This window comes from Peromyscus maniculatus, chromosome 12, assembly GCF_049852395.1.
Source record: "Peromyscus maniculatus bairdii isolate BWxNUB_F1_BW_parent chromosome 12, HU_Pman_BW_mat_3.1, whole genome shotgun sequence".
Lineage (NCBI taxonomy): Eukaryota > Metazoa > Chordata > Mammalia > Rodentia > Cricetidae > Peromyscus > Peromyscus maniculatus.
The window spans coordinates 78,679,835-78,707,314 of record NC_134863.1 but is presented as its reverse complement, the minus strand read 5'-3'; the positions used below and the strand labels follow the sequence as shown (position 1 = coordinate 78,707,314).

The window sequence follows — 27,480 nt, the reverse complement described above, 5'->3', positions numbered from 1 at the left end:
CTCCCCCATCACATACACACATGCATACTCTTAAAAAAATCTCTGCCATCTAGGAATGTGGTAATGGGTACTGGCAGAGTCTCCTGCCTTCATTCTATTGGAATTTGCACCACTGAATTCTCTTCCCTTGTGTCCTACAAGTCCTCATCTGGTAGAAGCCTGTAAAGGACTCATCTATTATAAAACAAGCAAGCCCATCCCTCCGGCCAGGCACTCAGACCTTCAAACACCATCTGGGACCTTCTTAGTGGTGGAAAGAGCATGGTCACAACATTGTGGAAAGTAGTCATCTCGTAAATTTCTTCCCCCTGGCTCCTGAGAACATTCTTGGAGTCATTGAAGCTGATCCTCGAGGTTTCTAACGCAGACCACAGCCCAGCATCCTCTTCTTTGAGTGCATCATTAGCCTCCAATTAGATGAATGATGCCCTTGCAAGGAGACGTTTGATGACATCCAGCATAAAACTGTCCTCTTTGTGGCCCTGCCTGTGGCCCTCAAATATATGTAAATCCACTGTTGTCCCTTATGTCAGCCAGGTCTCAAAACTGGTCAGAGTTTACAGCTGTTGAAGTAGAACTATCTCTGATCATTTAAGCCGTGTGGGAGGGATTTATTTTGCTAGCCAAAGCAAGTGGTGTTTACCTGTGTACAGATGGACTCAAAGAAACAGTCAGGTTTCTTGCTCAGAGCCGACTACGTTATACTAAGATGAAGCAAAGGAGAATGGCACCTGTATGGTTTCCCAAGCAGAAAAGGAATAATTAAACGTTACAGGAACCTCTTCCTATCTCCGTTCATTACCAAGCATTGTTTTAGTGCCTGACCCTCCCACCCTTGCCCATCCTTATCTGCGATAAAGACAATGACCTTGAAGAGTCTTTAGTTTAGTCGTGATTAAAATGCATCCTATCTATAAGGACTTGTGCGGAAAATAAATATGTTTCAAATATAGTGAGCAAAATGGGAGGAAGACGCTGTAGCCTTTTAAATTAACATTATAATAATTTTAAAATTAATGAAGCCTGTCTCCTGGCATCCTGATGAGGCTCATGAGTAATTGTGATCCATTTTTATTAGAGTAAAACTTTTAGGGATAATTCTTACCCAATTTATTTAAAAAGGGTCTTGGCTGGGAATGTGGTTCCACTTAATTAACATCTAACTTGCTGTCTTGATGAAACAGAAAGGATGCCTGTGCCTTCTCCCATTCCCCTGGTCTTCCTGCTTTGGTCCGTTAAGCTGTGCTGAGGACCACCTCCTGATTTGGATCAATCTTTGCGTCGTTCTTCCTTGGCCCTTCTTATCATTGCTGTCACGAAGCATTTTGAAGGAACCACTCCCTTCACCAGAAGCCCCGTTAGCTGTGAAGAGTGACTGATTGAGTTATGTTTAAAGGATATTAAATGCCAATGACAAAACCAAGCAGGGTGTGAGCTGGTAATCAGTCCTGGCCAGAAGGGAGAGAGAGAGTGTGATGGCAGGACAGTGGCATGTTTGGAGTTGTGGCTGGATGGACACTCATCGGATGCAAGAAGATAAACGGGGAGGGGGGTGGATAAAATGTGGGTAAGGATGACCCACAGCTTTGAAGCCACCAAAGCAGCATTCTTAACCCAGACTAAGTACAGTGCAGGAGACTTATGATTTAGTTACCAAACTACTAAACGTCCTTTACGAGAGAGGAGGCTTCCCCAGAGACAATTAACTTGTAGATTCACAAGATGTTCTAAGGCGAGGGGGTGTGAGCCAAAGAAGCCGAGGCAACAAGCACGGGGGCCCCACCCATGAGCAAGGGTATATAAAAGCCCGGGAGCCTGGAGTGGCATTCACAGTTCGGATAACTTCAAGGAGACACTGCCGCCTTCTCTCTGCCACCATGTCTTTCAACTGCTCCACAAGAAATTGCTCTTCCAGGCCAGTCGGAGGACGGTACACCGTCCCAGCCGGTCCAGTCGCCACAGCTTCAGCCCGCGATGCAGACTGCCTGAGTGGCATCTACTTGCCCAGTTCCTTCCAAACTGGTTCCTGGCTCCTGGACCATTGTCAGGAGTCATGCTGTGAGCCCACTGTCTGCCAGCCAACATGCTACCAGAGAACTTCTTGTATCTCCACCCCTGTCCAGGTAACTTGCAATCGACAGACTACCTGTGTCTCCAATCCCTGCTCAACTCCCTGTAGCCGGCCACTCACTTTTGTGTCCAGTGGCTGTCAGTCTTTGGGAGGCATTTCCAGCTCTTGCCAACCCGTGGGAGGCATCTCTACCACTTGCCAACCCGTGGGAGGCATCTCTACTGCCTGCCAACCCGTGGGAGGCATCTCGACTGTCTGCCAACCAGTGGGAGGCATCTCTACTGTCTGCCAACCAACCTGTGGAGTCACCAGGACATACCAGCAGTCCTGTTCATCCAGCTACCGAAGAACTTGCTAAGTGCGTAGGAGCCCGTGTTCCAGTGGAGTCTCCATGCTCTGCCAGCTGCGTTTCCAGGATCTTCCTGTATGCCTGACTACTTCATCACTGACCGTTATTGACTGCCCAGTTGCTGGCTGCTAGCTACGCACGGGCTGCCTTTGACACTCTAAAATGTTCCTTACCAGCACAGATTAACTTTAAGGTTTGATTTCTGGTGCTGTGTAAGCTTCTTGATGCTTCCAAAGGCTTTGCCACCCTCAGTCCAATCTGAGGTCTCGTGATGCTTCCAGAGGCTCTAATGCCAACAGCGCACGCCTTCACCTTGCTCCTGTATCTCCTGGCTTCTGCTTCTGTGTCTCTAATAAAAGGGAGCTTGTCGCTCTGTGTATTTCTCAATAAACTTGCATTAGTTGGCATTGCAACCACATGTCTGAGCCACGTTTTTTATTTGTGAGGTTTTGTTATTTGTGAATAATCCTTCACGGATCAGGGTCTGACTTTTTTCCTTTCTGAGCACAGAGGACGGGCATAGAGATTGTGTTCCCAAGCAAGCCAGAAATCACATTGTGTTTTCTTGTTAGGAGAATGTGGGTAAGTAAGGGCAGTGGTGAAACACTATGAGATTTGACAACTAATTTGACCTCTATAATTTCCTGAAAATTTGAGGGGTCTACAGAACAGCTTCCATGGAGGTAACAGATAAGCTGTTAAGGAAGCAAAGGAGTTCAGAGTTGTCCAGTGAAGGAAGCAGTAGAGCGGAGGACCAGAGTTCATGCTTTCCTAATCAAAAGATCAAAAGACCTAAGTGGTAACCTTTGAAATGACCCCTCCATGGTCCGCTGGGCTGGAGGGAGAATGAAGAAGGAAGTCTAGTTGATTCTAGACCTCGGGAATCACTGTATGCAAAGAACCAAGCCTAGCTATAACCTCCCGTCATTCTCTGGAACCAATCTGTGGTCCCAGACATGCTTAGTCAATGGTATTTAGTATATCTTGCAAAAGAGACTTAAGAAAAACTTGAGGAACATTGTTTTATCTCTTAATAATTTTTTCTTTTGTGCTTGTATGGTGCTAAAGACTGAAACAAAAGATCCTTGTGTCTGTTAGCCAAATACTCTACCTCTGAGGCTCAACTCCAGCTCTGGTATTGGTTTGTTTTAACCCTCATAACCTGGCTTCTTGCTTGCTCTTTCCTGCAATCCATATGCCGATGAACCCAGCCATCTGGATGGGTGGGAAGTCCATGTGCCAGCTTCTTTCACCTTTCAGGGAAATGTGAGAGCTAGCTACCAGCAGGGCTGCTCTCGCCCTTCTCATCTGTCATGTCCAGAAGCACATCTCAATATGTTCTCTTCAGAATTGCTCCGACAGACACAGACATGAACAATCATTAGCTAAAATAGAGACATATGCAGCCTGAGCGCCGGGCATGGCAGATGCCTTTTCTCCTAGCAAGAGTTGCTTTGTGGAGGCTCCGCGCATCATTCTCTGTTGTCGGTGCTAAGTGTTTTTCTTATTTTACCAATGGCTTTTCAGAGGCAAAAACGTATAGACGATTTCTATATAGATGCAGTATTTTCAATTTCTCCCTCTGCTGACTCTTCCTCTGATGTCCCCTCTATCAAAAAATGTTGGATATGACTCGAATTCATCTTTCACAAAAGCAAGACATGGCTTTTGCTGCATGCTCATCCCTGTCTTTTCTTTTTAAAAGAATTACCCTGACTTTCCAAAATGTCCCGGTTTGTCCTAAAATACAGATCACTGTGTGTGTGTGTGTGTGTGTGTGTGTGTGTGTGTGTGTGTGTGTGTCTAAATGGACCTTCTGTTTCAGTTAATGTGACTCTCAAATACTGTTTCTCTTATTCCATTCACATATGATTTGGAAAATTCAGAGGTTGATAGATAATTTTTTAAAATTTTTTATTTTATTTTACTTTTCTTTCTTTCTGCTTTCTAGGTTCCAATGAATATATGTCTTCTCTTTTTATTTATGTGACTAATAAATACTTATAAATAAGAGTGGTGTATTCATAATACATATTGAGATAGGTGTGATAGTCTGATATGATAGTATTTTGCTTGGCCTGTTCGTTGTCCTATGAACATTCAAGTATATTGGAGCAATCTTGCCAAGCTGTTGCTGACCTTCATTTCTGTTTGGAGAATTATTATTATTGCTTTTGTTATTATAACACTTCTATTTATACTAGAACTTTGAAAGTTCTCACCATCCTTTGCTTTATTACATAGTAAATTTTAAGTTTGTCTTGGAGAACAATCTTAAAGATAGAGATGTGATGATTCTTAGCCTAAGGCCTGGAAATGCAATTTGTATCCAACATTCCATCACTGTGGGAAGTGCCGCTTTTGCTGGTCTGTGTGGGTCTGCTTACCTCCTCAGCCCTTAGCTCACTTGGGAACCAGAAGCAATGATAGCATCTCCTGTCTCTGTTTTCAGGAAGAGTCTAAAATAATATGTGCTGGTTTCAAGGGGGCCATCTATCCTTTGATACAGAAATTCACTGAGCTGTCTTTTGTTGTGGGGAGTTGGGTGTTTTTGCTCTCTCCCTCCCTCTCTCTCTCTCCCTCCCTCCCTCCTTCCCTCCCTCCCTCCTCTCTCTCTCTCGATCTCTCTCTCTCTCTCTCTCTCTCTCTCTCTCTCCCTCCCTCCCTCCCTCCCTCCCTCCCTCCCTCCCTCCCTCTCTCTCTCTCTCTCTCTCTCTCTCTTTCTTTCTTTCTTTCTTTCATGTCATGGCTGCCCCTGAAGCTCTGGGAACTCCGATGGTAGAGGTTGGGGGATAGTGGCTGGTTTCCCTTCTCTGTGGCCTCGACTGTCTATGTTAGAAGGGTTATGTCACTTTGTGGAGTGCCTTCCTGCTCTCTCTCTGTGTCTGTTCAGGCCGCCCTCATCCAGACAGTTGATGGCACTTCCTTTCTTTGATCTTCAGTAAATTCACTCCCTAAGGCACTTGGGTGCTGGCACGTCCAAAAGACTTCATTGTAAGTTTGGGGACATAGAGGTCATTTATATTCTGGTTATAAAATATGTGATAAAAATTTAAGTGGTAAAATACACATAGCATAGAAGTCATCATGTTAAATACTTTTACATGACGGTCTGTGGAACTCAGTACACTCACCCTACTGTGGTACTCAGTACACTCCCGATACTATGCCACTGATCACTTTTGGATACTTTTTATCATCTCATGCTGATCCACCTTGGCCTTTATCTTCTTTTCTTGCCAAATTCAGAACTCAATTTTTCCCTCCTTCCTCCCTGTTTTCATCTCTCCCCTCTGCCTTTCATTCAGCAAATGCTGATGTCCTTCTGAGATCAACTCTTCGATAGTAAAGAGAAATATGATTCCTGGGCCTTAGGGAGCTCAGGGTCATAAAGTCATTGCCAGGACTTCTCTCTGTTCTGTGTGTTTCCCTCCACAGGCTTCCTGGTTCCCTTTCAAATGCTTCATTTAACATTGCATATAAATGCTTTTGAAGATGCATCACACAAGTTCTCGGTGTACGGTGTCATCATTCTGTTTTTCTATACGATGCTTGCTGATTTTAAAATGCCGCAATTACAGAAGGCATGTGCTACTCTAGAGTATTTGATTTTACATACAAGAGACATAGGAAGAGTCAAAGGAACATATAGAGTTGGCCAAAGGACAGGAGTCTCAGAGTGGGATCCGAAACTACCCGCAGGGCAGACCAGGTTAGATCTGCTGTTAAGACCTTGGCCTTGTCCAAATTCATCTGATCTCTGGATTTTCAGGAAAATTTTACCCATGGTTAAAAACATAAATATTTTCATGAAAGACTTTTGCTGTGCATATCGCTCTATATAAATAAAACACTGATGGCCAGTGACCAGACAGGAAGTATAGGCGGGACAAGGAGAGAGGAGAATTGGGGAAACAGGAAGAAGGGGGGAGACACACTGCAGCCACCACCAGGACAAACAACATGTAAAGACGCCGGTAAGCCACCAGCCACGTGGCAAGGTATAGATTTATAGAAATGGGTTGATTTAAGATATAAGAACAGTTAGCAAGAAGCCTGCCACGGCCATACAGTTTATAAGTAATATAAGCGTCTGAGTGATTATTTTATACATGGATTGTGGGACTGCAGGGTTTGGTGGAACCTGGAGAGAAGCCCTCCAGCAACAGACTTTATACTTAGTTTTATGAATCTGGAATCTTTTCTTATTATCACCTCTGGCTTCAATCTCTGTCATAGGATGTGTGGTTTTGAATTGAACTGCCTGATGGGCATTTTCAGAGGGATTTTTGGTTACAGTGTAGTCTGATGTATCAACTAGGTGTGATTGATATGGTACATTTCACATTATAAAACAGTTATGATTGGGAAGCAGGACTTTTGGCATGGGTACAGCTATTTAAAGCAAGTAGTTGTATGGTTTCTTGTAAGAATAAAGGACAAGGATGATGAGATTCCTAAAATTCTGTTAGTGATAATTGGTGTGAGGAAGAAATACAGACTATTATTCTGATCTAGAGGATTCATCTGCTGATCTACAGGTTTCATAGTTACTACCTTCCAAATGAATGTCCTAGCGAGACTCCTTCATAAAATGGAACTTAATCATTTGGATTGGAAACTCTATGCTATTTCTCCACTAAGTAAAGTATTTGTATCTATCTATCTATCTATCTATCTATCTATCTATCTATCTATCTATCTATCTATCTATCTATCATCTATCTGTGTCTGTGCTTAGGCACACGTGTGTGCATGTGCATGCCACAGTGTATGTGTGGAGGTCTGAGGATAGCTTGTAGTACCATCTCTCTCCTACCACGTGAGTGCCAATGATGGAACTCAGGCTGTCAGGCTTGGAGGCAAGTCCATTTACCTGCTGAGGTATCTCACTTGGCCCTCATGGGGCATTTTTTATGATTGTGCATTTTGGCATCTTATTATAATCCTAGCATCCAGGAGGCCACTGCAGGAGGATGGATGGGCTGCACAGCAATATCCTTTCTTAATAAACCCAAATCTCATATGAACATGCAAACAAAGTGTTAAAATCTGGAAGACCTGGCAGCAACATACAAATTGGATAGTGATAGAGAAGACCATTTTGTCATAAGGAAATGTCCTTTAAAACCCTCCACCAGACCAGTTTGTCTTCTTTTGGCGAATGGTGCCAATTACCGCCTGTCAAGTTGTCTATCACCAATACCAGATACAACTTCATATGTGTAATGAAGCAACAAGAGCTGTTCCGTCTTCCCAAGTGGCAACATGGATTCTTCCAAGTCTTCTGCTTTACATTTCCTCTGTCCCTCCGTGGTAGGGTTCCCCCTAGGTCTCCATGATCTTACACTGGGTGCTATGATGAAGTTCTTATCTGGTCTCAATGTTTCTCTTCCGGTCTCATCCTCTCTTCACAGCACCACCAGGTATGTCTAGATTGGTTTACTGCAGCTGTTGTGGCAAAGTCCTCCAAACTGGTTTAAGAAATGGCTTCCATGGGCACCCTTCCTTTTCCATTGCTGACAATGGGTAGGAAAGCAACATTCACTGGAAACTAAAGGGAATTTCCCCTAGACCTTACCTCAGAGACCAAAGTTAGAATTGCAAATCCTGCGATTAAGAGCTGTATTCATTTTCAAATGGATTTATTAAAATGAGGACAGAACTGAAGCTATTTGGTAGCTCTTGCCCAGTCGTGAATCCATAGACTTGTCTCTTATCCCTGCGTGAGATTCTGGGATGAGGCTGGAAAATGTTTCATTTATGAAATAAAGTCTTCAAGTGGTATGCAAAGCACATATAATCTTCTGAAAATCAAGAATTTGGGGTGAGGGACTTTTTTTTGATAAAAGTCACAGGACTCAGAGGCAGAAGGTCTTGTATTGAATTTAATTCAACCACACTGACAATAAAGTAAGTTCTTTGATCTCTCTGAATCCCTGGCCACTCCTGTGTAAATGGGGCATGGAGACATTAATGCCTAATTCAAGTACTAGCCAAGGTGAGACTCAATGCTGTCAAAGATAAACCTCATAGTCTTGAGGGTTTAGCACAGCAGGAATTTATTTTCTGCTCATTCAAATTGTGAAGGTGTGTTCCTGCTTCGTAGGTAGCCCCTTTCTTTAAGACGACTTAAAAGTGTCAGCACTTGGTTTTGTTCTTTTCCAATCTTCCCCCACAAGGTTTCCAGGTAGCTTCGGGAGCTCAGAGTACAGGAGATAGCATGAGGAAGGTGAGCTGTGTCTTCTCACGTCGTGTGGGTAGGTTTCCAGAAACGAGGTCAGGCTTATGAGGGAGGAACTGGGTTCACACAGGCTAGGTGTGGGCGAAGAAGAAGAGGACATGGGTTTTGTGAATGGCTAATTTGTGCTTGCCACCCTGAATCATGTGATTGAAGAATGAGGCGTATTTGTGAGAACTCCAGCTGTGGCAGGCTACATCAGTCTGAAAGACCCCTCTCGCCATCGTCCATCAAAGGAAGCCTGTTTCAGGAAACAACTCCAGGAAGAATCCATGTATGCACCAATCCTCTAAATTCAGGGATTGCTAGTGATGTTTAAGGATCTATCTTTCCAGGAGACATAACTGTCAAATCCCTAGGAAAATATTTCTAGACAAAAAAAAAATTGCAACATAATTTATTAGTCCTTGGTTCTCACTTAAAAAGAGCCAATTCTGGCCGTAATAACTGGAAAGAATTCAGACAGTTCGGACTTGAAATAGAAATAAAAGTTGATGAGGGCACCTGCTTCATGAATGAGACACAGGTACTCTATTATTATTATTATTATTATTATTATTATTATTATTATTATTATTCCTTTTTCTTCTGGGACTCATAAGCCACGTAATTTTGTTTAAAATTATCTAGTCTGGCTCTTATTTTTATGGTGTATAACCTTTAAGGTATGTATCAAGGCAGAGACCTTACAGTTAATTTATGTAACTCCCACACTTAATGGATCAGGAAACAGAGGGGCAATGCGTGACTTGCTTCTCAAATAAAATCCAGTTATGGGAAGAAGGGACCTCTAATATGCAGGTGTCACTGTTGTGAGTTTCTGCCTCCATGGTCACTCTTATTTCCAGATGAGTTACTATGTAAGTGGATTGTTCAGGGATGTCATGTTTACTTATCATCACCATGAGACTCTATACTCTTGACAGGGGCTTCCATGTCTCTTCATTTTTTTTTTCTCTTTTTGGGGGGGTGTTTATATAATATTTTTTATATTTAAATTTTTTATTCATTTTACCAATCACACTTTCCCCTCCTTTCTCTCCTCCCGTTCCCTCTCCCACCTCTTTTCTACACCCCCATCCACTCCTCATAAAGGGAGTCAACAAAGTATGGCATATCAAGTTGAGGCAGGACCCTTCCTGTATCTAGGATGAGCAAGGCATCCCACCATAGGGAATAGGTTCCAAAAAGCCATCTCATACACCAGGGACAGACCCTGGCCCCAGTGCTAGGGGTCCCACACACAGACACTGCTACACAACTGTCACCCACATGCAGAGGGCCTAGGTCGATCCCATGCAGGCTCTTAGCTGTTGGTCTAGAGTCTGTGAGCTCCCATGAGCTTGGATCAACTATCTCTGTGGGTTTCCCTGTAGTAATCTTCTTTTTTTTTTTTTTTTTGGTTTTTGGAGACAGGGTTTCTCTGTGTAGCTTTGCGCCTTTTCCTGGAACTCACTTGGTAGCCCAGGCTGGCCTCGAACTCACAGAGATCCTCCTGCCTCTGCCTCCCGAGTGCTGGGATTAAAGGCATGTGCCACCACTGCCTGGCTCCCTGTAGTGATCTTAAGCCCCCTTGTTCATATAATCCCTCTTCCCTCTCTTCAACTGGACTTCTGGAGGTTGACCCAGTGCTTGGTTGTGGATCCCTGCTTCTGCTTCCACCAGTTACTAGATGAAGGTTTGTGTTTGTCTTTCTGGGTCTGGATTACCTTACTCAGGATGATTTTTTTTCTAGTTCTATCAATTTCCCTGAAAATTTTATGATGTTGCTGTGTGTGTGTGTGTGTGTGTGTGTGTGTGTGTGTGTGTGTGTGTGTGTGTTTCCACTGACTGACACTCCATTGTACAAATGTACCACATTTTCTTTATCCATTATTCAGTTGAGGGGCATCTAGGATGTTTCCAAGTTCTGGTTATTTTGAATAATGCTGCTTTGAACATAGTTGAGCAAGTATTCTTGTGGTATGATTGAGCATCCTTTGTGTATATGCCCAAGAGTGGTAATTGAGGTAGATTGATTCTCAGTTTTCTGAGAAATTGCCATACTGATTTCCAAAGTGGCTGTATAAGTTTGCACTCCTACCAGCAATGGAGGAATGTTCCCCTTACTCCATATCCTCTCCAACATAATCTGTCATCATTGTTTTTGTCTGGATTTCTTGGCAGGATTTATTGATTTCTTCCAATTTTTTGTTTGTTGTTTTCCTTGATTTCTTTTCTTTTTTCTTTCTTTTCTTTTTTTTTTTCCAAGACAGGGTTTCTCTGTATAGTTTTGGTGCCTGTCCTGGATCTTGCTCTGTAGACCAGGCTGGCCTTGAACTCACAGAGATCCACCTGGCTCTGCCTCCTGAGTGCTGGGATTAAAAGTGTGTACCACCACTGCCCTGCTTGTTGATTTCTTTAAGAGAATTTTTCATTTCCTCTTTATGGGCCTCTATCATTTTCTTCTGCTTCCTCTGCATTAGTATGTTCAGGTCTTGCTGTTGTAAAACCACTAGGTTCTGGTGGTGCCACACTGCTCTTTATATTGTTGAATGTATTCTTACACTGTCTTTTACCCATCTGGGTTTGAGATAATTATATGTTCAGGTAGGTGTTGATTCTTCTGATGTCTTTGTTGGATGGGTCTTTTGTCCCTTTATTGTCTGTTTCCTTTATTGTCTTTTGGCCTGAATGGCCAAGAGTTCTGGTGATTGTCTGGTTGTCAGGTTGAATAGGGTTGTCTCAGCTGAGGTTTATGGGGGTTTGGGTGCCTAGATCCAACATATCATCCAGTTCTGGCTGATGCAGGCTTTTCTTGTGCCTGTGGGGCCTGTCTTTCCAACTGGTGCAGGTGGCACTTGTGCCTCTAGGGGCTGATGATGTTGTGAGGGATGGTTGGCCAGGAGGAGGATGATGGGTTTGGTGGGTTTGGGCGGAAGAGTGTGTCTTATAGGTTACAGTCTCCAATGGGTGGCAGTGGTAGTGGAGCAGCTGGCCTGCAGGATTCTGTGTCTTCCTTTCTTGAAATTCAGATGTGATTGAGTTCTCTACTGACATTGGCTTTCTCTGGCCATCCATGGGTAGGGCATACTGAAGGAACCCCTGTTATTCCAGAGGATATAGTGCATGGTTGACTACAATGGTCTGATCACCTCCTCCCAGTACCTTCTCCACCCTGATTGACATGATTATATTACCTCTCAAGGTAGATGGTGGAGCAGTCAGGCTGAGCTGCCACACCAATGAACACCTGCAAACAGTCCTAGCTGAGGAGCCAGCCTGTCACTGTCTTGTCCTCTTTCACCTCCTCTTTTTACCCCCTCAGTGCATCCTCACACGATCTCCCCCCCCCACCACCCCCCACCACCTCACATCCTCACTATTGCTGGCTTAGTCTTGCCCTGTGTCTTGAGTATTGATATACCCCATTTGGAATAAGTATTTGGGACAGATTTTGGTGTGTATCAAAATGCAAATGTAACTGGGTTCCTGTAGTTTGCCTGTTAAAGTCTTGTTTGGTGTGACGTCAATAGTAGCATTGAAAAGCAGCTTCCAAAGAGCAGATTCGTAGGAAACTCAGATCCAGTTCATTTAACATGATTTGTTTCCTTTTTTCCTCACATTTTAACATTATTGTTGTGGACTAGGAATCTCTGCTAGAGGAACATAGCATCTAGTTGTGTGCATCTTGTGTGTGTTTAACCATGAGACAGTTTTATCACAGACTATTAATCTGCGAAAGCCTTTTTATTTTTTAAACATTAGTTTTTCTTCATCTTTGAGAATTTCACATATGTATATAACAAAACATGGTCATATCCTCTTCCTTTTCCTACCTCAAACTCACCCACAAGTTTTTCTCAACAGAACCCCCTCTGGCTTCACGTTCCCTAAATTCGTTTTTATTTATGGTAGCTCACTACTCCAGTTAGTGCTGCCTATATGTGTATGGTTGTGAACCTATCCACTGGATCTTGCCAAATCTGCCACTTGAAAAAAGACCAGAAAAAGAGTCTGTCAGATGCCAACCCAGACAACAGCTTCTGTTCTATCTCTCCTGTGAGATAAGGATGAGGAGAGTAAGTCACATGATTCTTAGGAGCCATGATAGAAATGTCATGACTTCCACAGGTCCCAGCATGGTGAGATCTCCAAGGATCATTGAATCAGCTTATCACATGTATCCAGTGCCATGATCAGTCAAGCAGGCTAGGGGATCAGACTCTGGTTCAGGATCAAAGCTGCCAAGCTCCAGTGTCCTTATGTGCTTTATACAAGTGCCATTCAGTGTCATCCATCATTCGCCCACATCTCTGGTGCCATAGCAATTGGAAATGAAAAATTAATTTGTGAAGAAATGCAGCTGACCAAGCTTTGTAATGTTCAGATGAGAAACTTGGACGTCGCCAGGTGATTTGTAACATTCACATGCCGTGGACTCCAATGGTGAAGCCTTTAACTTTGAGACTGGTTTATGACCTTTTTCTTGTTTCCTTCCATGGAAAATGTATTTCTGCGTAGACGCTATCGAGTGAGTGATGTTCTGAAGCTGCTGACTGGTCTGTTCAGGGTCATGGGGAGATTGATGTTTAGAATTAGATCAAATTCTCCTCCTCCTCTTCCCTTTCTTTCATTTCTTAACAAAAAGCTCTGCTTTCTCATTTTTTTTCTCTTAACTTTGCATACCTGTCCTGATAAGATGCATCAGATTACCTCAGAAGACACATCAAAAGGGATCTTCTGTGAACTCTGAGGTGGCTTGACACACTGGAAATTAGGGGACATTCAGATAACTTTGCAGCATATTGGTTCTTCAGGGATTTTTTCATTCAAAGAATATGTATTGAAAATCTGATACTAACTAGCCTTTCCCCTCTTCTAAAGATTCTAATACAGTGGAAAAGCAGCCATAAAAATAACCTGATAACATGAAAGCCTACTCTAGAGATGCTGATGTGGACATGCATTTATAGATGGAAGTGGGTCCATGGAATTTGTAGGATCACTTTTTTTCCTCATGAGACATATGGGAGGGGTTCTCAGGGAAATATTTGAATTGCTTCTGTTTTTAGAAAAATTATTGATTTTGCATCTCGACTGCAGTTTTCCCTCTCTCTTCTCCTCCCACTCCCTCCTCCTACCTTCCCCTGCCCACCCATCCTTTCCTCTGCTGTTTCTGTTCAGAAAGGGGGAAGCCTCCCATGGGTATCAACAAAGCATGGCACATCATGTTTTGGTAGGACTTAGCTCCTCCCCTTGTATTAAGGCTGGATGAGGCACCTGAGTATAAGGAATAGGCTCCCCAAAGCCAGCCAAAGTGTTAGGAACAGCCTCTGCTCCCATTGCTAGGAATTTTACAAGTAGACCAAGCTACGCAACTGTCACATACCTGGAGAGAGCCTATCTCTGTCCCATTCAGTCCCATGGTTGTCAGTTCAGACTCTGTGAGCTCCTATAAGGCCAGGTTAGTTGTTTCTGTGGGTTTTCTTGGGATGTCTTTGACCCCTCTGGCTCATATAATTCTTCCTCTTTTTTCTTTAACAGGATTCCTCGAGCTTGGCCTACTGTTTGACTGTGGGTCTCTGCATCTGTTTCTATCAGTTTCTAAATGAAGCCTCTCTAATGACTTTTGGGCTGGGTACCAATCTATGAGTATAGCAGATTATCCTTAGGCATCATTTTGCTGGCATTTTTTCTTTCCTTCTCCAATCCTGTTTGCTTCTGCCCTAAGTCTCTGGGCCATCCAGCCTCTGGGTCCTGGCCCTCCAGGCAGTGTCAGGGGTGGGCTCACTCTCACGGCATGGATTTGAAGCTGGACCAGTCATTGGTTGGCCACTCCCACAGTCTCTGTGCTACCCTTACCCCAGGACATCCCATAGGCCGGGCAGAGTGTAGGTCAAAGGTTATGTGGCTGGGCTGGTGCCCCAATCCCTCTACTGGAAGTCTCACCTGGTCACAGGAGGTGGCTAGTTCAGGCTACATGTCCACTGTTGCTTGGAGTCTTAGCTGGGGTCATCCTTGTAGATTCCTGGGAGTTTCCCTTGCATCAGATTTCTACTTGACCCTGAAATGCACCCCTTATTTCCAGTCAGCTCTTTCAGATTGCTTCTTAATGTCACAGGATCTGGGGAAGATGAAGCATATGTTTTTCCAGCATCTAGCAAGCCTCAAATATATGGTAAGGTTCTGTTTTGAAAAAAAGAAAGAATGATAAACCCTGATAATATACAAACAATATATATCAGTAACATTATACAGACTGAATAGTTTGCATTTATTTGTATGTGGGTAATCTATATATGAAATATATATGTATAGTGTATACACATACATAGAAAAAAAGGAAAAAAAAACAGACACAAGGTTCTTTTAGCATGTGTGTAGAGGAGAGTGGTTTTGTGTGAATTAAAGGGAGGGGAGACAAAAGAGGGCACATTCCCTTGGACTGAAAATTTAGCTCCAAATTCTAGAGGTGTCAACTTTTCAGCCAACCCATGCTGATCTATTCTGCTGGACCTGGGATCTGAGGACCTGAGAGCACCGGGCTAACTACAGTCTAAGTTAGCTAGACTAACTTAAGATTGTCCATTGCTGTGGACAATCTTACTTCAGTTTCAGTGTACTTAAAAAAATAAATTAGGCCGGGCGTTGGTGGCGCACGCCTTTAATCCCAGCACTCGGGAGGCAGAGCCAGGCGGATCTCTGTGAGTTCGAGGCCAGCCTGGGCGATCAAGTGAGCTCCAGGAAAGGCGCAAAGCTACACAGAGAAACCCTGTCTCGAAAAACCAAAAAAAAAAAAAAAAAAAAAAAAATAAATAAATAAATAAATAAATATATTAATTTACACCCTAGGCATAGTTTCCCCTTCCTCCTATCGTTCTAGTTCCTCCACCCCCATCTTCCCTGTGTTCCCACCCTCCAATCCACTCCTCTGTTTCTGTTGGGGGTGGCGAACAGATATGGATATCAACAAAACATAGCATATCAAGGTGCAACAAAGAAAGCAATGATCTAAGGAAGTTCAGGAAAACATGTGAATAAAGGTCAGGAAGCACATACTAAATGTTAACACACCAGCCCTTTCCTAGAACTTCCTCAGGACAGATCAGTTTAAACACAATGCCTGGCACATAGTGTAGACTATGTCTGGGCAAGTATAAAAGCAAGGCAGAAGGCAATATCCAAATTCAGGGCACACTCACCAGACTGGGTTCTATAGCTGTGTTCTGACATCCTACAGGAATAAACATGTCTCATAAATTGAGTGTAAATGTTTGTCATAGGAGGCACAAAATCACGTCCAAGAACAATCCGGGGAACAAAACGCACCCGAGGTAAAAGGCTCTCTGCTTTTTTCCCTGGAGCCTCTCTTACAGTTCCCCAAGGCATTGTTTACTACGCATCATTCCCTAGACTGTGTTCCAACAGAGGCGTGACAGTGTGTGCTCAAAAACAGTGAACTCCAATGTGGCTCCGAAAATCTAATTTTTGGTGACTATTAGGGAAGGAAGAATGCCTAGAGATGTGTAGGTGTCGTGAGTACATGATGTCACAAACACAAATGAACATGGCTTTGTCTTTCCATAGTGTCAGAACATTTTGAACAACAATAAATTTACAAGGTGGAACAATTTCTTTTATCTTTTTTATACAATATATTTTTCCATAATATTTTTATTGATTATTTGGGAATTTCACATCATGAATCACAAGCACACTCACTTCCTAGACCTCCCAGATCTGCTCACCACCTTTGTGACTCCCCTCTGAAAAAAATAGAAGAAAATAAAACAAGTCCAAATTGTGTTGCCCATATACTCCCTGGAGCATGGTCAAACTCGTGGTGGCTAGCTCCTTAAGGGAAACCGAGTCCTTTTCCATCTGAACCCCTGCCAGAAGCCATCAGTTGTGGAGAGCAACACTTAAGCATCCTTATCATAATTTTTAAGAGTTTACTTCAGTGGCTTTCAGTCTAAGCTGTTGCTTTTTGGGGGTGGAGGGTGAGGTGGGGATTGTTACAGACATCTTCTATGTCCCTCTTTCTCAACTGTGAGTCTGCAGTCACCGAAACCATGACAAAAATAGCTTCTTTGCGCTTTATAGTCATCAGGAGCATGGATCATTGATTTGCAAATGGTTTCTTGAGACAGCATGGACCACAGACATCCATGTGGTCTTCAATGTCAGCATGTGCCACAAACTTCAGCATGGACTCTGGTGTCAGACCATAGACACCATCACAGCCCTCTGTGGCAGCACGGACCACAGACATAAGCATAGACCACAGACATCCACATAGCCTTCAAGTGGTAATACCAGGCCACCCTGTCAATACTACTGGACAACGTTCTCCATCCACCGTAGGCTTCTCTTACACCCAACACTGCTGTTGTGTCTCAAGTTCCACCTCCAGTTCCATCACTCACTGTTTCATTCCTCTTCCTTTCCCACCTCTCCATTGAATATTCATTCATCTTAGTGGCATTGGAAATTGCAGTGTGTCACATAATATATGTATTATGATATACTGACATATGTGAATATATATATATATATATATATATATATATATATATATATATATATATATATATATATATATATATATTGGATATTCTGCTGTTGCTAGAGTCATGGTGATCCTGTACCTCTGGTTCTCTGGTTCTGTAGGACCAGCTCCTTCATGGGTGCCAGCAGCTCATAGATTGGGTAGATGTTGGTGTGGACCAACTCAAAGCCCCGGATCTGGCCTAACATCTGGGCCTGGATAGTAGCTGATTTGGTCAGATGCCAGGGTCAGGCTTCTACCACTGGAGGGGCCCATACAATGTATTTTGAGCATATTCTTTCTCCTTCCCCAACTTCCCTCAGATCTTCCTCACCTCTCTACCCACCTAACTTTATGTTCTCTCTCTCTCTCTCTCTCTCTCTCTCTCTCTCTCTCTCTCTCTCTCTCTCTTAAATAAATTTCAATAGCAGCCATTTGCCAGATTATCTGCCTACCATGGCAATTTGGCTGAGGTGAATGCAGGTCCTTTCATCAATTAGAATATAACTGCATAATTCCCCCTTCCACCTCTTTTCCCTCCATCCCTTTCCATTCCCTCTCAAATTCATGTCTTTGTTTTCTTTAAGTATTGTTACATACATAGGTAAATCAATATATAATATAGCCTGCTGAGTCCATTTAGTGTGGCCTGCATGTATGCTTTGTAGGGCTGACCTCTTGAGATTGGATAACCATTTAGAGGGTTCATCCTTGGGGAAGACAGATTCTCCCACTCCCAGCAGTCTTTAATTGCCTATAGCTTTTCATCTAGGGTGGGGTCTCGTAAGATTCTCCCACCCACGTAGGTGTGTCCACTGGTGTTGCCATTGCTTGGTCCATTTGAAGCAGCCATGCACGTTAGTGAGATTCCGTGGGTGTGGCTTCCTTCTCATATTTAGAAGATGTGCTCTGGCTGCAGACTTCCAGGTCATCTAGCTTTCCCTGAGCCTTAGATATATGGTGGATGTACCCATCAAGGATGAGCACAATTATTCAGTTATTCTCTGCATTTTGATCAGTCTTTCTGTAATGGTCTTTGTTGCAAGGCACTTCTTTGATGAGAGATGTATGGTGATACATTGGGTACCCTAATAAAGCTTGCCTGGGGGTCAGAGGACAGAGCCAGCCTCTATTGAACATAGAGGTCAGGCAGTTGGTAGCACACGCCTTTAATCCTAGCATTTGGGAGGCATGGATCTCTGTGAGTTCAAGGCCATGCTAGGAACAGAGCCAGGTGTGGTGGCACCCACCTTTAGTCCCAGCACTAGGAAGGAAGTGAGGTGGCAGGGCACAGACAGATACATAAGATGTGAGTAAACAGGAAGTCTCTCTCTTGAGATTGAGGATTTCCTAGAGGTAAGAGCTTGTGGCTGGCTTGTTCTGTTTCTCTGATCTTTCAGCTTTCACCCCAATATCTGGCTCCGTTTTTTTATTTTTTATTTTATTAATAGGACCTTTTAAGAGTCATGTTACAGAGAAGAGAGCTACACTTCTCTGTGGGTATAAGAGTATTTAGATGGCAGTTCGGAATTGTAGTGGTTTAGCAGTAGACTCTCCTCTAAGATCCAATACTTTTAACAATAACTCTCATGCCACACAGCACACAGAAAATGCGTCTTTCTATATAGGCACATACGATGCATGTATGTGGCTTACACAATGAGCGTAAGTGAAAAGGCGATAGCTGGTTTTAAAAGGTTTCAGAAAAACCTTGGGCTAAAAACATGTTAGTAGAGTCTGTATTGATGAGATAACGGACCCAGAACTGGCCTCAGGGAAGATGCTGTTTCTGTCAGGCCTCAGAAGAGTCAGGCCCGAGCGTGAAGATGCAGCCAGCTACAGAGAAAATCAGAACTGGGTATGCATCAGGAGATGGAGGATCTCAGCCCAGACAGGTGGTGAATAGGCAGACAGACAGACAACTGCCAAGGAAAACCCTCAGGGCAGTTGGAAGACCTCAGCTGTCCTCAGCTGTCAGCTCTTGATCAACACTGTGTGTCAAGTCAGTGCAGCCACACCCTTACAGTGTTAGGTGTCCATCACTTTGTGTCATTTAGGTATGGGAGTTTTACCCTTTCCAAGGTCTGGCATGTCTGATGAGTCCTTAGGCTTGTGTTTTTTTTTTTTTTTTTTTTTTTTTTTTTTTTTTTTTTGATACAATCTTAACATGTCCATGTGCTCTTCTAGTCTCAATTCATCCCAATAAAGTTATAGGGTAGAACCCTTTCTACCTCCAGGAGCAACTCCTTTATCAGTGTGTCCTGCATGGGTGGTGCAGGACAGATGATGGTGTCTGTGGCTTCACCCAGGATCTCAATCATCCTTTACCCTTAAAATGGAGTCAAAAGCTGCATGCAAGATGGAGTCTCACAAGGCAAAATCCAGCCTAAAATACCGCTCTTGTATAAAATATAGGGTATATTAGAACAGGGTGTAGCTTGACCTCAGCATGAAGAATCTCTATTCAGAACATCTTGAATGCACTGTAATAAGTTTAATCTTTTAATTAAAGAATAAAGAGTGATAAGAGGTTTTAGAATCTCTTTGCTGTTTACCAGAGGTACAGAAATAATTAGACTTCAAAGAAGCCTTCAGGATTCTTATTCTAAAAGAGTGAGTAGGTACTGATGTCTTTTGTCAAGACAGAGAATCCAAGAGGAACATGATTTTTGCTGCTGCTTTTGAGGCATCTGCTAATCCCACAGGTGGGTGTGATTGGGTCGCATCTGGATCTTCATATGTCTCTGCCATGTTACTCTGGCATGGATTTTACTATAAAGAAAGGTGAGATTTGATTAAACTCATTGAGATTTGCATGCAACCTGCAACCTGTTTTATGAACAAGTTCTACATGCATTAAACTTTAGTATCCATGGTACTAGACCTTCCCCCAGTGAGTATTTTATCTGCAGATGCTCTTGTCTTTTGTATGGCATGACATAGTATTTACATAGGACCTGACCTGTACACCATTTCTTACATACTTTAGACATCACTACCTTTCTAAAAAATCTTTAATAAAGTATAAATTCCATGAACACAAGTGTTGTATTATATTTTTCATGAAATATGATATATGTTCCTTAAGGGGCCATTTTAATTTTATCTTTGATAATTTTGTCTGGTGTTGGAACTTAACTGCTTGGGAGGGCAGGTTTTGTATCTGTTGATCACTTGCAGTATTTAGAAAGAAATTTACGTGATTCTCCTCTCAAAGTCAAGTAAGTTTTGGATACTATGGGGAATATAAAACATTAGGCTGACAGTGGTTCAGCAATGACACACAAAGCATATTCCTTTGAGAAGTGTCAAAGTGTATGAGTTTCATAGCTTAGCTATATCTACCATTTCTGGGAATATTTCAATTTCTGTGCAAAATTAAGTGAACATTTTAATAGCTAGAAAGTATTACTACTTAAAGTCAAAGAAACGTTTCTTTTTAAAATTTATTTTTTTATTCTTCTGTCATATATTACATCCCAACCACAGTTTCTCCTCCCTCTTCCCCTTCCAGCCCCTCCCATTCACTCTTCCTCCATTTCTCTTCAGAAAAGAGAAGGTCTTCCTGAGATATCAACCAAACATGGCAGATCAAGTTGCAAACAAGACTAGGCACCTCCCTTCATATTAAGGTTAAATGAGGCAACCTAGAGGGAGAAAAGGAGTCCCCAAAGTAGGCAGAAGAGTCAGAGACAGCTCCTGCTCCCACTGTTAGGAGCCCCACAAGAAAAGCAAGCTACTCAACCATAACATCTGTGCAGAGGGCCTAGGTCAGTCCCATGCAGGCTTCCTGATTGTAAGTTCAGTTTCTATGAGCCCCTATGAGCCCTGGCTAGTCAAGTCTGTGAACTTCATCTCTCTGGCTCCTACAATCCTCCCTGCTCTGAGCTCTGTCTAATGTTTGGTTGTGGGTCTCTGCATCTGTTTCTATCAGTTGCTGGATGAAGCCTCTTTGATGATGATTATGCTAGGCTCCTGTCTATGAATATAGCAGAATATTATCAAGAATCAGGCCGGTCATGTTTGGTTCTATCCTAGGTCTCTAGGCTATCCAGTTTCTGGTTCCTGGACCTCCGGGCCATGTCAGGGCTGGGCTTACTCTCATGGGATGGGTCTTAAGCTCGACCATTCATTGGTTGGCCATTCCCACAATTTCTAGGCCACTTTTACTCCAGCACATCTTGTAGACAGGAGGAGTTGTAGGTCGAAGGTTTAGTGGCTGGGTTGATGTCCCAGTCCCTCCACTGGAAGCCTTGCCCAGTTACAGGAGATGGTCTGTTCAGACTCCAAATCCCTCATTACCAGAAGTCTTACTTAAATTGAGTCACCCTCATAGATTCCTGGGAGATTCCATTGCACTAGGTTTCTAGCTTGTCCCCTAATGCCCCCAATTCCAGTTGTCTCTCCCTCCATCCTTCTTTCATCTGGTCCCTTTTGTTCCTGTCTCCACCTACCCCAAGTCCACCCATGATATCTATTCTATTTCTTCTTCCCAGGGATATTCATGTGTCTCCCATTGAGCGATTCTTGTTACTTTGCCTCTCTGGAAAAAAAGGTTTTTCTAATCACTTAGTATTCTCCTTGATAGGTAAGGTTCCTAGGTGATTAAGCACTTGTTTTTTTTTTTTTTTGTGTGTGTGTTGTTGTTGTTTGTTTTATTTTATTGTCACATAATAATTGTACTGTATTGTATATAAGCTATAGTGTAATGTTTTGGTATATCTATGCATAGAATCATAATCAAATCAGGGTACTTGGAATGTGTTGGGGGATATTTGATCCCACTGTGAACCCTGAGTTTTCATTTGTGTTGATTAAATAAAATTAACCTTGGGTCAGGAGGCTGAGTGAGCAATTAGTTGACAGAAAGTAATCATAGAGCATCAGAGGGCATCCAGGAGAGACAGAGAGACACAGGAAGTAGTGATGAGGGATTGGGAGTGGCGCAGTTTTTTTCTGGTTTGGCAGAGCAGAAACAGAGGTCTTTCAGAGATGCCAGCAAGGAGAGAAGGTTAGCTTTTTTTTTTTTTTTTTTTGCTATTCAGCCTCTCTGAGCTCACAGGTTTTCACCCCAGCCTTTGAATCTCGAGTCTTATTTATAAATAGAATGATAGAGATTTAGTTAAAGCTACCTTTAACGGCAGTGACAGAGCTGGTGCCTGCAGGAACAGAATTCCTGCCAGGCTGTGGGCTGAGAGGCCAGACCACTGCTAGAGAAACAGGTCAGTAACTGCAGAGTTGCCATTGCTGGCTGAAATAGTAGTAGATCAGGTGCAGCCACTGTGCCGAAGTTAAAACAACAGGAATAAACACTTTTTTGAAGCCTGAGGACAATTTTAATAGAGTTTACAAGAAAAACACCCTGGGGTAGGTGAGCTATAAATCTCAGCAGCTGCCCAAGGGAGAGAATGTACAGAAGGGGGAAAAAATAGCTCTGCTGTTTAAGCTGTCATGGAAGGCAGATACATGGGGTGCAAACAGTCACATGGTCAGGAACAGGGTTTAGAGAAAGAGTCAAGAAGCCTAAAGTACCAAAAAATCATACTTAAGTTCTGGCTATAATCCAAAAGAAAGAGACTGAAAACAGAAAAAAAGGGGGGGTGGGATTCCACCTTTCTTCTGAGAACACCCCAAACCTTCTCCTTTGGCTGAGAGTCAAACTTTTTAATGAAGAAAAGATTATGCCTGTGTTTGGGGAAAATGACACAAGGAATTGGTTCTCTTCACCCCTGTTTTTCTCTTCCAACATGGAGACTTGTTCTTGGATCCTATAACTTGCTCGGAGTTTTGGGTTTATAAACTTGCCTTATTTATGGGAGCATAAATATGCACCATGAGAGTAAATGGAAATGTGAGTGAATAGATGGACACAGTTTTCTGTGGGGACCTTTCTTACTTCTGAGACCTACAGGTTTAAGATGAATGAGTAGGGGAGCATGGCAATTGTGTCTCTGCCTCCATACTTTTTCTAAAATTGATAGCGATTGAAGAACATACCAGGACCAATCTTCGTACTCTTCCTTGTCTCTTTAACTCTAGATTCCTGCACTATTGTTCCATAATATTTCCTTCACTGTGCTAAGAATCCCAGTGTTATTCACATAGCACACAGTTTGCATAATATTGGAAGGTAATCCTAAATACTTAAAAATTGCCGGCATTTCCCCCCTTTCCTTTCCATTTCTCGGACTTCCTAGCTCCTGTGCGTAATACGGTCTCTCTCGATGGAAGCCCTGGCTTCCTTAAGTCAGTGTGGTTGTCACACACTGTCATCTATTTGCACTGTCTCGAACGGTGTGCCCAATGACTGCCACTTGCTCAGAGAAAGGCATTTTCTTTCAAGTCCTACCAAGAGTTATTGCACAGAGGGCCGGGTGACAAAATATCAGAACGGTGTCACATGAGCATTGAATTCTCTGGAAGCAAGAGAATAAACAACTCTAAGTTATCTAGCGTATACATGTCTTAAGTATGGAATGAAATATATAACATATATATAAAACTATAACATACATATAATTTATAAACTTTGTTTTTCCTCCTAAAGTAAGTTGTAATACAAGAGACCTATTGAATACATTCTCTAAGAGTTTGCATTAAGGCTCTATATCCTCAATTTTACTTGAATGACTTTTGTTAACATGTGGACCTGGTAGCCTTTAATGTTTTGTTTGAGACAGCATAGGACAAAGTTCTCTTTCTGGGATGTTGGCAGAGGAGGAAGGTCAGGCAGGTGCTTGCTCTGTCTCTTTGAACTAACAGGTTTTCACCCCATTTGGCTCCCAATTCTTTATTGGTAAAATTGAACAATTGAAATTTAGTAAAAAATAACAAGAGGGTTTCCACCTGAGTTGGGTGCTGGAGATCTGGCAGCCAGAGTGTCCTCTGGTCTAGTTGGGGATCCTCTGGGATTCTGGTGCCTGTGTTGGCTCTGTGGACCTGGGTGCTAAAGTGGCCTCCGGTGGAACAGGGGGCTTTGGCTGGAGGTGTGGACATGATAAGGTGACAGGGAGAGGAGGGGTGGTTGTTTCGGGTTTAATGTGTGGTTTGTGTCAGTTGATGGTTAAAAAGAAGTGTGTGAACTGCTGAAGGAGGGGGAGTTTTTCCTCGTCTAGTCACTCTAAAGCCACACTGAGTCTGTGACAAGGGTAAAGTGTGGCTTGTAGAGTTTTTCCTGACATGTCTCAACAGTAACATATTCATGAGCTGAACATTCTAACCCAAACATTCAAAATTCCAAATCCAAAATCCAAAAATTCTTTGGCACCTAACATGCTGCCATAAGTGGAAACGTTTATATCCAGCTTTCCCTGACTATTTTTACTTTTCTGTGCACAGTCCACTACATCACCTCCAAGCTATGTGAAGCAGTAGTTAATTTTACACTGAGACAATCTCAGTTTCTTCATAGAATCCTTAAATACTAAAACTACAATGAGCATTAAAAATATCAAAGACCATTTTAATTAGAAGAGAGGATGCTTTTATTTATCTGTTTTTATTTTCATAAAGATTTATTCATACATGTATTTGTATATTTATTTGTGTGTGTGTGTGTGTGTGTGTGTGTGTGTGTGTGTGTGTAAATACATGTGCAAATATGTAGGTCAGTAGAGGGCATATTTGCTTGGAACTTGGAATCTAGAGGGCTAGATTGCTTGGAACTGGTGATGCAAACTTTTTTGAGATTCCCGGTTTATTACCTGGATACTATAATCTGAACTCTGGTCCTCATGATTGAACAGCAAGAACTCTTAACTGCTGAGCCCACTCTTCAGCCCCCAGATGATGTTTTTAATAAAAACAAGTGTGGATACAGATGACAGAAAAGGTAAAATAAGTTAAAGATGAAAGTATTTGTAACATTCAAGTTAGATAACACTGAAAACAGTGAGTATATTCTTCATCAGCAATCTGACCAACATACTATTGTATGTTCCTGCTTTTGAACTCCCTGTTCCTAGAGGAGTGTGGTATTTTGTGCTCTTTAAGGGGGAAAATTAGTCTTCCTTTTTATGTTATGAATTTAATTTTATAAAGAGAGATCTCAAGGTAATATCAAAAGACAACTGAGTGGAATCTGCTTCCTATTTCAACAAAGAAACATGATAAGGAAAAGACAACAGCTTAGTCAGGAATTGTAGCATACACTTGTATCTTGGCACTTGGATGGAAGAGGCTGGAGAATATTTATGATTTCAAGACAAGCCTGGTATACCCATCAAGTTCGAGGCTAGTCAGTGCTGTATAGCAAGACTCCGTATCAACACAGAAGGAAACAAAACAAAAAAGAAACAGAAATTGTCTTGTGTAATGTGTGAGGCAGTTAAATGAAATGGACATGACAGACACATGTACAAGGTGGAAATATGATTGCTTTATAAAGAAAGGAATGAGCAGTCAGCTTCTACAGTTCCATGTCTCGAGGTAAATCTTGTACCAAGAGAGACGTTACTCATTAGGAACAGGGTAAGCAGGAGGGCCCTGGAAGTCTACCACTTATGTTACAGACACTCAAATTACTGATTGAGAATTCTGCAGCCCCCACACCACCTAAGCCCAGTTTAGTGGGGTGGCGGGCTACCAGTGTACTAACATTGCTGTATTGCCCTGCTGTGGATGATTGATTGATAAATAAAACACCTGCCAGTAGCCAGGCAGGAAGTATAGGTGGGACTAGCAGAGAGGAGAATTGAGAGAACAGGAAGGAGGAGAGGAGGCGACACCAGCCTGCCATCTAGGGAGCATCATGTAAAGGCAGCAGGTAAAGCCATGGAACACGTGGAGACATATAGATTAACAGAAATGGGCTGAGTATAAGAGTATAAGCTAGAAAATGGTAGGCCTGAGGTAATGGCTGAGCAGTTTAAGTAATATAAGCGTCTGTATGTTTATTTTATAAGTGGGCTATGGGACTGCTGGGGCTTGGAGGGACCCGGAGAGAAAAACTCTAGCTACATTGCCCTGTAGAAAGAGCCCATTCTCTGTCCTCTCCAACAAAGGCTCTTATTGCACTGGGCATCTTAAGACCTTGCCCTCTAACACAGGGTCCCGTGGAACAATTTTCAGTCACTCCACCAGTTCAACCAACTAAGAAGTGTGATCTAGGAGGCCCTGAATGGCCTCCGATATCCCAGAAATCTCCTGGGTGTCTCATTCTAAGTGGCATGCCTCCACTAGAGTATTAAAGAGTAGTTCTACTGCAACCAGCTTGCCTTATTCATTTTTCAAAGCTCTAATAATCAGAATCTGTCCCCCAACTTTTGATCCTATGAAGCATCTTAGTGGCCTTTCTTGAGTATCTCAGGCTACTGACAGGCCTTCTGGAAGAAAGTAGGCAATTTAGCTAACTTTGTGTGAACCCTCAAACTGAGAATGAGACATGTGGCCCCACCATCCCATACTCACCTATGGGAAGCATCTAGACAGAACTCTGAGCAAGTTGCATCATGTAGGACTCACATATTGGTGGGTGACCATTTGGAGTGACCCAGCTGCAGTGAAGCCCTCATACAATGGTATTAACCCCAACACACTATTTGTTGATGAGTATCATCTGAGCTTACCAGATCAGCTACAACACTCAGAATATGATGGGGCCTCATGACTATACCAGAGCATGCTGCACTCAAGGACTGCCAGTGAACTGATTTCATGGAGATGGCTCCCTTCTGGTTTGTAGTCTCTCAGCCTGTATAGATGTCCACAGACATCACTCATGTATGTTCCTTACAACTGGAGAAGTTACATGGATATTATAGTCATTTGGAATCAAACCAGTACAGCTTAACCAACCAACAGCCAGGGGAACAAAACCAGCAGGAAGTTCTTTACTATGATAACTCCCTTCAAAAACTGCAAACAAAGAATATCAATGTAGAGAGGAGGGAACTGGACCTACCTCAACTGAATCTACCAAGGCTGAGCTGAATCCCCAGGGCAGACCTTGCCTTGGAGGAGGTAGGAATGGGGGGATTGGGAGGGGGGCATGCTGGGTGGGTGGGAGAGAGGACGGAAGAACCCGTGGCTGATATGTAAAATTTAATTATAAAATAAAAAAAATTTAAATCATTCTTTTGTATTCTTTTTCAAGCACTTTGTCAATTTCCTTTTCTCTGCAGTATGTTGATATATACTTTCCTGGTTCCTTTAAAGATGTCCTGTTACCTTGCTTTTTAATTCCTGTTCCCCTACACCCAGCATGGTAGATTCAGTTGAGGTAGGTCCAGTTCCCTCCTCTCTACATCAAGGCTAAGCAAAATGTTTCAGCACAGGCCCTAGGTTCCAAA

The 27,480-nt window shown here is 42.7% G+C and overlaps 1 protein-coding gene across 1 annotated transcript; it reads left to right on the top strand.

Moving 5' to 3' along the window:
- The first annotated feature begins 1,581 nt into the window (after positions 1-1,581).
- Positions 1,582-2,833, top strand: Krtap11-1 (keratin associated protein 11-1). Its single transcript, XM_006994264.3, has one exon. The coding sequence runs from the start codon at positions 1,878-1,880 to the stop codon at positions 2,427-2,429; it is 552 nt and encodes a 183-aa protein (XP_006994326.1). The 5' UTR covers positions 1,582-1,877; the 3' UTR covers positions 2,430-2,833.
- The last annotated feature ends 24,647 nt before the right edge of the window (positions 2,834-27,480 follow it).

Bases quoted from the DNA above. Each gene is read 5' to 3' on its own strand.
- Krtap11-1 (XM_006994264.3), top strand. From the start codon at position 1,878: ATGTCTTTCAACTGCTCCACAAGAAATTGCTCTTCCAGGCCAGTCGGA.